This window comes from Mercenaria mercenaria, chromosome 12 (assembly GCF_021730395.1).
Source record: "Mercenaria mercenaria strain notata chromosome 12, MADL_Memer_1, whole genome shotgun sequence".
NCBI classification, from domain to species: domain Eukaryota; kingdom Metazoa; phylum Mollusca; class Bivalvia; order Venerida; family Veneridae; genus Mercenaria; species Mercenaria mercenaria.
Window position 1 is genome coordinate 63,151,984 of NC_069372.1, and position 12,522 is coordinate 63,164,505.

At 33.6% G+C, this 12,522-nt stretch overlaps 1 protein-coding gene across 1 annotated transcript in view; it reads left to right on the forward strand.

The window, feature by feature from the left end:
* The window catches only part of LOC123533428 (ubiquitin-protein ligase E3B-like), a 41,991-nt gene extending 33,689 nt beyond the window's left edge, over positions 1-8,302 (forward strand). The window contains exons 25-26 of the mRNA XM_053520619.1: positions 3,804-3,807; positions 4,760-8,302. Of these exons, the coding sequence (XP_053376594.1) occupies positions 3,804-3,807; positions 4,760-4,968 (213 nt within the window). The 3' untranslated portion in view covers positions 4,969-8,302. The remainder of the gene's footprint in view (positions 1-3,803; positions 3,808-4,759) is intronic.
* The last annotated feature ends 4,220 nt before the right edge of the window (positions 8,303-12,522 follow it).

Below are 12,522 nucleotides of genomic sequence, written 5' to 3' on the forward strand. Positions count from 1 at the left end.
TTCTAATTTATAACCTCTTGAAAAAAAAGTACCCATTTAATTAAAATTTTTTCATAGTTACTGTAACTCTTTGTCCTAAACAAAGATTTTTTTGGTGGATAAGAAATAACTTTAACCTGAACTTATTTCATTGAACTGTGCAGTTACAAGACAAATTTAGTGTGACTGCCCTGCTGATATGGCTATGCCATCTACTGACAAAGCATGATTGACTAGCCAGTTAAATTGTCTTTCAATTTCATTGATAGCTCATTAAAATTTTGCAGAAGTAGTCCCGATAGGGTTTTTGGGAGATCTGTATGTTTCGTGCTGCAGCATATTTTGTTGTTATAAGACCTACTGTAAAATCATTTAATTTCATGGTTTTGGTCAAAACGGCAATTTCATGGGGATATGAATTCGTAGATTTCAACTGTTGAACATAAAATGAATGGGAATTTTACTTCTTCGTTGGGATTAAATTTTGTGGATTGACTCAACCACGAAATCCACGAAAATTAGTCCCCCACTAATATTAATGATTTCACAGTATTTATTTTACAGCAGAAATACTGTGTTAGTTTAAGATCTATTTACTTGTAAAGCAAAATGTTGTGTTAGTATAAGACTAGTGCCTACATCTGAGTGATATGAATTCTGTACTGACCTACATCTCTCAAGTTAAATGCTAATGCCAATACCTAGAAGATAGTAGAGCTGTAGATAACATTTGTAACACAAGGTTACAAAAGGAATTAATGAAAAGAAGTTTTGAGAAATGATTGTCATTACACAGTGACAACACAGTAGAATTGGTGATATGCATATTACTCGATTAAAGATTCATCAGTTGATTTCAAAATCAAACTTATCCACATACTTACTAAATGTCCATAACAAAATCATTTTCTGAGAGTGTGCTTTAAATGTAGCTGTCCTTGGGGAGAAATGCAACTCACCTGTCTACGACATGTTTTCTCTGTAATAGTTTCAGTAACAGAGTCTAGGAAAATAAAATTCTCCCTGTACATATGTTAAATTCTTACTTGCAAACAAAATGTGGAGGAATGAGTAAGGAACACTTGCAATTTTTAGTATTTGTTTCTGTAATGGAGTCTTGGGAAATGAAAAGCTCTCTTGAGTAACTGTTTACAGACAAAATTACAAGGTACAATATATTGGTATGGGAACAGTATATATATATTATATCCTTATTTCTGTCTCATTTATGTCCATCATATTACAGTACAAGCATAAAACACCATTATAAAAAGTACATAGCCCCTCTAAAAGAATTACACAAGACAATTTACAGTGCAAAATCAGTAAAAATTCAACACACATTACAAACTTAAAACTAGGAAATAGTTGCAAATCTCTGGACTGCCTTAAAAGATGGAATGATGTTAAACATTTACACACACATAAAAAAAGTTTATTTTGACATTTTTTTCAGTTATATACCCATTGTAACAAAATGTTATTGTATTTGAAAAAAGGCAAATATCTAAAATTAATTTGAAAAAAAAAATGCATGTAATTCTTTTGCATATGTATATAAAACAAAGAATATTATGTATGGCAAAATCAAATGCGAGAACTTTTCTTGCTTTATCAAGAACAATCTACAATCATTATCTTTATAAATCATACTTATCAACATGTGATTTTTTTCCCCCACAGGCTTAGGTGCATGCAGTTATAATTATGCCTCCCTCCACACATTGGTGTGGGAGACATATTGATTTTCTCCTGTCTGTGTGTCTGTCACAAATCTTGTCTGTGCTCCAAGTTCAACATTTCTCATCCGATCTTCACCAAACTTTAACAAAATGTGTTTGACCACTAGTCCTCCGCCAGGTTTGATAACTAGCCAAATTGGCCCAGGCACTTCAGAATTATGGCCCTTGAATTACAGAAAATTGGCCTTTTTAGTCTTGTCCACACTCTAAGTCGAACAGTTCTCATCTGATATTTACCAAACTTGAACCGGATGTTTTTGACCATAACTCCTTGGCCAAGTTTATTAACTAGCCAAATCACTCTAGACACTTCAGAATTATGGCCCTTTAATTAATCAAAATCGGCCTTTTTGCTCTTCAGAGGTTTATTTGTAGTGAGTAAACAGTATATAAAGACTGACTTATTATTTAAATGATTAGGCAGTCGTGGGAGACATGCGCTTTTCTCAAAAACAGCTCTAGTTATCTGTTAACCTTTAGCCTGCTAAATTTCTAAAATGGACTTGTTCATCATTCAGTTGGACAGTATCATTTATTATTTGAAGGAGTGTTATTTGTATTCATACACGTGGTTGTTTTAATTAAAACGTTGACTTCAGTTTGTATTGATTTTAGTCGCCGAATTTACATTAAAAATGGTATTAAGGCATATATTGTAGCTTTGCATATTCTGCACGTTGTGTAGATAATTGTTTACCTGGAAAGCTTGAAACTAATTTTGGTTGTGTTGTTAGGATGGTCTTAAGAACTGACAAGATTTCTCAAACGGAGTATTCTTTTTGACATTGGTGGCAGCAGCCACCAAAAATTGAAATAAAAAACAATGTCATAGTCTAGGAGCTAGTCTAGATGAAATCCCCCTTAATCCTTTTCAAAATCTTGCCCTTGATTTTGTCAGATAAAAACTTTGAAATTAAACAAATATGTAAAGAAATGGAAAACATAACATTTTTAAGATGATAATTGTCAAATCGAAATAGATTGAAGTGAAAACTTGAATATAAGGGGAAAATTTGATAGGGGGATATTGTTGGGGGTGGGTATTTTGGATTAAAGAATGATTCTATTAGATTATACTAAATATTTTGTTTATAGCTTTAAATAAATATCTTTTAAGCATCTCCAGACATTTATCTTTTGATTAAACCAAAACTATCTTTTTATTAGTCAAGGATTATGCCTCTAAATCAACATTTTAAAGCTGGCAGTAATTGTCTATACAATTTGAAATAGCAGAAGTGTAATAGGAAAATGGGTATGAGCCGGGTCATGAGAAAACAAAGTGCATTTGTGACCAGCATGGACCCAGCCTGTGCATCCGCGCAGTGTCTGGTCAGGATTCATGCTGTTGGCTCTCAAAGCCTATTGCAATTGGGGATACTGTTAGCGAACTGTATGGATCCAAATGTACAATGTTGGTTTTCTCATGGTGTGGCTCAAATGATATAAATATTGGCAGTGCTTCTTATTTTCATTAATTCTTTCCTTGTTGACTTACACATTAGATAGATCTATGCTTCAGATAGCCAAGTAATAATGAAGTCAGAATTCATTATTCATTATTTCAGAATATCCAAGTAGTTCATACACTGTATTGGTTGTAGTTGTGTAACCTCTTTGTCAAGTTATAATGAATTAAAAAATGTGTCTGCTAAATATTTTTACTTGAATACTGCCAAAAAGTCACTTAAATTGTGATGGACTTCTGAATTTTAATTTTGTTATCTTAATATTATTTTAGTCTTTGAAGTAAGTTGTAATTTTGATTTCTCATTTCCTTTAAATCATAAAATCTGTGCAAATCTTGAATTTTAACCATTTATCAAGAAAGCTTAAGGTATATTTCTGTTGTCACCTACTGAACACCTTTGTCAAGTCACTTAAAAGCTGTCAAAAATATTTATATGATGATCTAAATTGTTAGGTTATCTTTTGGAGTGCTTGGAGTGTTAATTTCAGCACCAAAGTCTTCATGGGTTTTATACCTTGTTATCAGATTTATTGTCTGATATTTTACAAAAGTGACACATCCTTTGTTATATCAGAGACATCAATAGATTTGCTTAAGGTGTCATATACCAGCAAGGTATATAAAACTGTTTTTTGACAATAATAGAACATCCATACTCCATGGGGCATCATAGGCTTCATTGTGTCTGAAAGTGCAGATGGACCTTAATTAAACATCACAGATATACTTTGTGTCTTGTAAACTACATATACTTTGTGAAAAGTTAAAGGACTCTTTGTGATATACTTTCGTGCTTATAATTTAAAAGGTAATTTTTTTTTAATGTAATATTAACTTTGTGCAACATTATTTTTGGAATATTTAATAGCATATAAAAGCTTAGTAAACCCTACAAAGGGGACTTGTGTGTTAAATAAATAAAACAAAACTCTGCATACGGAGGACAAACAAATTACACCACTGAGATGCTAACTCCAGAATCTTGGACATTTTAAATTCATGAAACTATAAACATGAAGAGACTATATTCACAAAAAGTAACTTATTGTTAGAATCAGTTTTATCATTTTCTTTGCATAAAATTTCATGGTTTGTCTAAATTGAAATTTGTTTGTTGGGCTGGGCTGAATTTATTTTTAATTTACTAAGATAAAAACATGAGATAGATCTGTATCATAAAAAGGAATCTGATTTGTTAAAATATGTAAATTTTATCCCTTTCGTTAGCATAAATTTATGGTTTCTCTGAATTGTACATGTATTTTGTTTGTGGGGCTAAAATTTGTTTTTAAATTGCTAAGGTAAAATAAAAAGGAATTTCATACGTTAGCTAAGATTTAATATCATGGATTCACTTAACTATAAAAATCCATGAAAATTAGGCACCCTAAAATATTAATGATTTCATAGAAGTTTTTTTATACATCTGAAGTTGGCAGTATTTTGCAAGTATTCTACATTAACCTTTTTTGAAAATATAAAAAGCTTTGAAAGTTCCTGAAAATACCAGATTTTACAACACTGTAGAAAATAGGTATTAACTATTATTGCCATTAACAGTAATTAGTGTTTTCTTTCTTTCAGGATACTGGAGACACAGTCGGCAGCGTTCTGAAGGGATTTTTCAACATCAAAAAGCGGGACCCAGTAGGACGTCTCCCAACTTCATCCACATGTTTTAATTTGCTCAAACTTCCAAATTACCAGAAAAAGGCAACATTACGGGAGAAACTAAAATATGCCATACATTCTAATACAGGATTTGAACTATCTTGATACATAGTTGTGAATTTAACTTTAATTTATTGCAGATAATGAAATCTGTATGATAATCACCTTAAAAAGGTGTAAAACTGTGTTCATGTGTCAAATTTGGCTGTTTAGTGGACATTTTGTATTTGTTTAACAGAAATGTTTAAAACTTCATCACATTTTGAAGAGAAAAATGTTTTCTCTTTATATTATTCAGACTGTGGACACTTACTGCTAAACTTTCATCAGATGATTAGAATTATGCAAAACATTGTACCAGCTAAAACTCAGGAAGAATATACCATGATAGGAATTTGATTGCAAAGTGATGGTAAAGAAATGCGTTTTATAATTCAAAGGAAAGGATAAAACAGAAACTGAATTTATATTTTGTGTGTCTAGGACAAGCTGTGCTGTGAAACAGAGATAAAATATGGTGCATAATGTGACACTGATACTTAAGAAAAAGGAAATAATGAAATATGATAGGTAAGGTGACATTGAAACCAAGAGGAAAGTAATGAAATATGGCACACAATATGACATGGTACCTGAGAGACAGGAACTTTGTAAGAATCCATTCAAGGATGGAAGGATATCAATAGAAGTGTGATAAGATGCAGGAATCTGTATTGACGAAGAGGCTGTGGTATGTAGGATAGAATAAGGTCTTGTGCAGGTCACAAATTATAAGTTATTGTATAGATGTGTTACTGTAAATATAGATCCTCTATATATAATTTTATAGTATAGATTAAGAGTGCAAGGAAAACAACTTGCATTTTAATGTGGTTTTATGCCAGTTGTTTCAGATTCTAAATGGCATGTCTCTTAAAATGAGAAATATTTGTTATTTAAAATGTAATTAGACTCTGTATTTTACCTTTAATGGTGAACACATTCAGATTGAAATAGATTTTTTCAAAATTTAGAAAAAATGTACTTGAAAATAATGCCATGATAAATTAATTGCTTGATTATCATTTCTAATTATTGATTTGTCTGCTACTTTGACCCTTTTTATTTTGTAAAAAAAAAATGTTTTAAGAGTTTTTCAGATAATATTTGTATCTGCATCCTGTTTCAAATCCTTTAAAATTTAGGTGATAAGCAAGCAACTGATATATAATGGCCTTAATACAGCATTTTTACTCTAAGCCTGCAACCAGTGATTCAGCCTTTGCAACCAATGCAGACCCAAGATCAGCCTGAACATCATGGTCTGCACTGGTCATTATTCAGTCAGTATATTTTCAGGGAACACCCCTGTGGTACAGCCCAGTTTGAATGATGGACCAATCCATTTTAGAAATTTAGCAGGCTTAAGGTTAAAAAGCTGATAGAATTAGAATTGATAAAGATTGTTTAATTTGCATGAATGTTGCCTTGTCAGAGGTGTGCATACTGCAGTATGAATGGAAAAGTCTCTGTGAACTACACAATTTTTAAAGCAGTTTTTCATACATGGTTTTATGTCTTGTGTAGATGTCAATACCTTAAAAACATATGTCTCATCAAAATGTCTCACTTCTATAAATTTTTAAAGTGGAAGTCACAAACTTAAAGTGTGTACTTTTCTTGAATTTTCAAGGATTCAGTCTTTCGTGGTTTCATAATATATATGTTTTGGCTAGTGTTCAGATGATATATATATATTCTTTATTAAAGTCTCATTCTTGCATACATTATACAGTCATTAAAAAAAACAAACATAGTTTATACACTATGAAAAATTTGCAAGACCATTCTTCAGCAGAATTATAAGAGACTATCAATATTCACATAATTAGTAAAACTATGAAATACAATTGCTCTAGTAATTAAGTTTAAAAACTTGACCTGATGGTGCTAATCCTGACTTAACTATCTAACCCGAGCAAGCCTAAAAACTCCATAAGAAATTTACATAAAAAGTGATTAGCAAAACTGGCACAAAAATGCACAGCTTAAAAAATGGATGTAAAATATCAGTTATTACCCCTGATCAGATCAGGCATAAACTGATTAGCACCATCCTCTCAAACTATATACACTTAAATTTCCAAATATGACTACATTATCTGCAATACTGTAGATATATTGCAGAGTGAGGTTACCAATCAAAAGAAAAAAGGAGAATCTGACAAACAGAATACTCTACTTTCGTTAGTATAAATTATGACTGAGGCAAGGGAAGTAACTTTCATAATTCAAATGAAGAAGTTACGGGTGATTTACTTCCCCTGATAACAACAAAAAAATGATAAGTATGGTTGTTTACAAGTAATACGCCTGAAGGGACAAAATTAATTATATTATACCATGGTGTCTGTCTTTCTATCCATTAGCAATTTCGTGTCCGCTCTATAATTCTTGAACCCCTTGAAGGATTTTCAAGAAACTTACACGAATGTTCACCACTTTGAGGCGACATGCAGAGCGCATATTTCAGATGGCTCTCTTCAAAATTAAGGACACATTTAGAGGTCAAAGGTCTTCAGACATTGTTTCATGTGTATATTGCTCTGCATTGTGGTGCTCTTGCTTTTATTTGGCATGCTTTAAATTTTACTCCTATCCTCTGATATAAAACTTCGGTCACACCTAAGGGTCAAAGGTTATACCTTGTGCGTATATTCTGCATAGCAGTACTCTTGTATATTATGTAAAGCAGCACCTAACAGTACAACTAATGTGTATTAAGTGGTGTGTTATTGTTTTTGACTTTTCAAAAGAGCCCTTGGCTTTCTGCAGGGGCAATATTACCTTAATATCTCGTAAACTTCCGAGGTAGTCTAGTATATGTTTAGTCTCTTTCCATAAATAAATCAAATAATAATGATAATAAATAAATTGAACAGATTAGACCCTGTGGCATTTGATTCAATGACATGTTTGACAAGTACACTCTGTCCTTTTTAAGAATTTTAACTTAATAATTCTACTTGAGAATATTGAAAGAAATTAAATTATTTTATGTCCCGAAAACCTGTTTTTATAACTAGAAATTAAATCTAATAAACCCACAGAAAAAAAAAAAAAATGTACTTGAATCATGTTGAAAACTATTTATAAGTATCAATAATTACAAGAAAACCTGACATTCAAGCCCACGTGTCTTCTTCGCAGCAGGCGTCCGAAAATCCGTCTGACCAGTCCCAAAAGCTTGGATCTTGTCGTTCCTCCCTTTTGACTGGTAATGCTGGCACCAAGACGTCGTACAGGGCATCGAAGACAGCCTCCAAGGTGACGATTTCCCATCAGTCTTCTGAGGCGTGCCAGGGACATCAGTGAATGTCGAAACCTCAATGCCTGTACTCCTGGATGAAAGACTTTTGCGCCCTCTGTAAGAATAAGGCCGTTATCAGGTTTTCGTTAAGGCACCTGTTCACCATTATATACTCTTTCGTGTGGAAAAGTAAGTCATCCACAAGGAAGCGACACCAAAAATGCGCTTGTAACATAGCACGTTGTACCTGAAGCTTGTCTTGAAACACAACACATTAAGACAGTTCCAACATTTTTGTAACCCACCCCCCCCATGAGTGGTGGGGGCGTATAGATTTGCTCTTGTCCGTCCGTCCTTCCGAAAATGTTGTGTCGCGTCTAGCTCCAAAAGTATTTGACCTAGAGTCACCAAAGTTTACAGGAATGTTGGTCAGCATGTGTAGTTGTGCACCTGGGGTTTCGCGTCCAGATTCATTCAGTATTGTAGGAGTTATGGCCCCTGACTTTGTAAAAGTTGGTCATTTTAGTGTTGTGTCGCGCCTAGCTCCAAAAGTATTTGACCTAAAGTCACAAAACTTTACAGGAATGTTGGTCAGGATTCATTCAGTCATGTAGGCGTTATGGCCCCTGACTTTGTAAAAATTGGTCATTTTAGTGTTGTGTCGCGCGTAGCTCCGAAAGTATTCAACCTAGAGTCACTAAAGTTTACAGGAATGTTGGTCAGCATGTGTAGTTGTGCACCTGGGGTTTCGCGACCAGATTCATTCAGTATTGTAGGAGTTATGGCCCCTGACTTTGTAAAAGTTGGTCATTTTAGTGTTGTGTCGCGCCTAGCTCCAAAAGTATTTGACCTAAAGTCACAAAACTTTACAGGAATGTTGGTCAGCATGTATAGCTGTGCACCTGGGGTTTCGCATCCAGATTTATTCAGTCATGTAGGAGTTATGGCCTCTGACTTAGTAAAAATTTGGACATTTTAGTGTTGTGTCGTGCATAGCTCTGAAAGTATTCAACCTAGAGTCACCAAAGTTTACAGGAATGTTGGTCAGCATGTGCAGTTGTGCACCTGGGGTTTTGCGTCCTGATTCATTCAGTATTGTAGGAGTTATGACCCCTGACTTATTTTGTTTTTTAAGTTTTTTTCATTACACAAGGCCATACTTCTTGTCCAGACTTACTCAAAAAAAGAAGTTTGTGAAACATGTATGTTAAAATGTACTTGACCTAGAATCATAAAGCATTATAGGATTGTTTATAGCCTGTGAAGTGTTCTCTTTGGGGTTTTACGCAGCTAGTTAGGGCTAACTAAGTGAAAAATACACAATAGAATATACATAGGAAAACACATAAAACGTTAGTACATTAAATATACATAAATTTAGCACTTTCTTAAGTAATAGTTTGATATGATTCCAGTCACTGTATTGTTTAAAAGTGTCACATATTAAGAATACACAATTTTATTTGCGAATATGAATGTGTTTCCGTGCACCTTCCGTTGGTCATGGATGCCATCGCACTGAGTGATTGATTAGTTGTAAATCTGAAAGGAGAACGAATATTATAATACAAGCAAAACAAGTTTATGTCTATTTAATGCAATGATAATAGTTTTCGAAATTTTGATTCCTATAATGTTTATTTTACACTTAAAATGCCGATGCAAGTTGTATAATGAAAACCTAATGCAGAACTTAAATACACCTGCTCAAAGCAGAGTGTTCCTATGTTTTGTATTTATATAATAACACGAATACTATGATTATTACAAAAACAAGAATATAAAAAAAAAAACATTATTTTTAACTTATTGCATTCGCTCAAAGCAGAATGTCATTCCATTCTTTAAAGTGCCTCAGTGCCTTGTTTCAGGAATAATGAAATACATTATAAAATACATGAATAGCTAAAGATTTACGTAAAACATGAGAAATTTAAAGATAAATCTTATACTTAAGGAAAGTAAAGGCAACATGTAAATCTGAAACCAAAACCAGAAATTAAATATAATAAGACTGCGACCTATTTATGTAAAATAAATGCTATTTTTGTAAAATAAATGTAACATTTATGTAACATTTTTGCCTTTAATTTCTCTATTTTTTTTATTATTATATTTTTTTAAAACAAATACAAAAGCAAGGAAAGGGAGAACAAAGGTAGAACACCGGGGTGGTTGATATACTATTTATTACTTGATCGACCGGTTTCAGTCTACTAAGACCTTCATCAGGATAAAATACATTAGAAAATTATTGACTAAAGTACATAAAATGCTGTGTCAGTTTGTGACGTTTGTTACTATTTATAGCCTAAATGTTACTATTTATAACTGAAAGTCTGGCAAGCTGCCAAATTTGGACTTATTACAATTACAAACATTATTACAGTCAAAAGTTCCATAAACTCTTCCAATACTGATTGCAAGTTCGTTATATTCATTGAATAGTTCATATTCATCTTGGCAAATGGTTGTGTCGCTTGGAACGTTCCCGGTCGGTGTAGATGGTGGTGAAATCGGATCTGGGATGGTAAATAAACATTCATTGATATTGAGTGAGTGTTTAGATTTTGGTGTTTTCCTGGTAGTGTTCTTTATCCTAGGTTTAGAAATCCAATTCTTGATACCTGGTACTGTTCTGAATTTTGGTGTTATGTTCATATTCCACATTAAAGAATGGCTTGTTTTGGTATTGTTACCTGTAGTTTGTTCAGTTATGATGGTGTTGTATTCTTCCTGGTAGTGGTAGGTCCTGGTGGCATGTCGTTTTAGAGATTGTTTATTTGCGAAGGTTTTATTGCACCATGAGCATTGAAATTTTATTGTTGTGGCCTCGTGTTTCTTCTTATGTCTTTATAAGCTCGAGGAAGTTGTGAACTGATTTCCACAGATGTCGCATAGTTGGTTGAAACGTTTTCCAACCCTCTTGTTTGTTTTTTTGCGTTCTGCATTATTTGATAATGCTTGAAGTTCCTCGGCAGTAGCTAGTCTTGCTATGAATTCTATTTCCGAATCTACTGGATGATATTGAGTCCAATAGGGGTTTTCGTCTTCAATTTTGATATCCATACTTCTTCTGTACGTAGGCGAATGTTAGTGTCTCTCGTTGTTGTTTGTATTAACGTGACGTTAATATCACTAACGTTGTGGTCTGCACATGTGAAATGGCGCAAAACTGGCTTAACGTTGTTTTTGGCGCGTATATCTTATATATTATATTTTTTTGTTTGTTCTTTTTTTAGTTGAATAAGTAAAAATTCCAGATCTTTATGGATCAGATAAAGTTTAACAGTAACAATTTAAAATTCCAGATCTTAGACGATCAGACGTAAAAGTAAAAATATTAAATATCAGAAATTGCGATAAGATAAAATCATTAAAATGTGAAAACTCCAGATCTTTCGATCAGCATTAAGGATGAATGAATGCACTTAATATATTTGAGAAAAAAATATATAAAAAAATGACTACCAAATTCATAAATCTTTCAAGTGTTCTTAAATGTTTAACAATATTTACAAGTAACCACAAAAAAAACTCTGACATTTTAAGCCCAGTCCTCTTCTTGGCGACATGCATCCGGGAAGCCGTTCGTCCAGTCCCACAGGCTTGGGTCATGGCGTTCCTCGTCTGTTACTGGCAGAGCTGGTCGGGAGGCTTGGTAGAGTGTGTGGAACACCGATTCCCTCACTATGCTCTCTGTCGTCAGGCTTCTCAGGCGCTGTGGCGACATCACCGAATGTAAATCTTCGGCCAAGAAGGTCTGGTCAGTGATATAGTTTTGAATGAAACTCCTTTGAGCGCGTTGTAGAAACAGTGTCGCCACTACGTTCTCACAAAGGGCTTTCTTTGAGGCACTGTATGCAGTCTCAAAGTTTTAAGCTTGACTATACGAAGTATAAGGAGAGCTATCCTACTCGCCCCGGCGTCGGAGTCCACGTCGGCGTCTTTCCGCGTCCCAACCTTCGTTAAAGTTTTGGTGCACTTTCTCTTTTTTCAACTTACCTCTGTAATTACTTGATGGATTTGATTCAGACTTGAAATACTTATTCCTCATCATCATCCACATCATCTGACATAAGGGCCATAACTCTGGCACCAATATTTCATGAATTATCCCCCCTTTTCACTTAGATTTTCAGGTTAAAGTTTTGAGGCACTTTCACTCTATCTCTGTTATTACCTAATGGATTTGATTCAAACTTAAAATAGTTGTTCAACATCATCACCCACATCATATGACACAAGGTGCATAACTCTGGCGCCATTTTTCATGAATTATTTCCCCTTTTTACTTAGAATTTTAGGTTAAAGTTTTGATGCACTTTCACTCTGTCTCTCTTATTACTGAATGGATTTGATTCAGACTT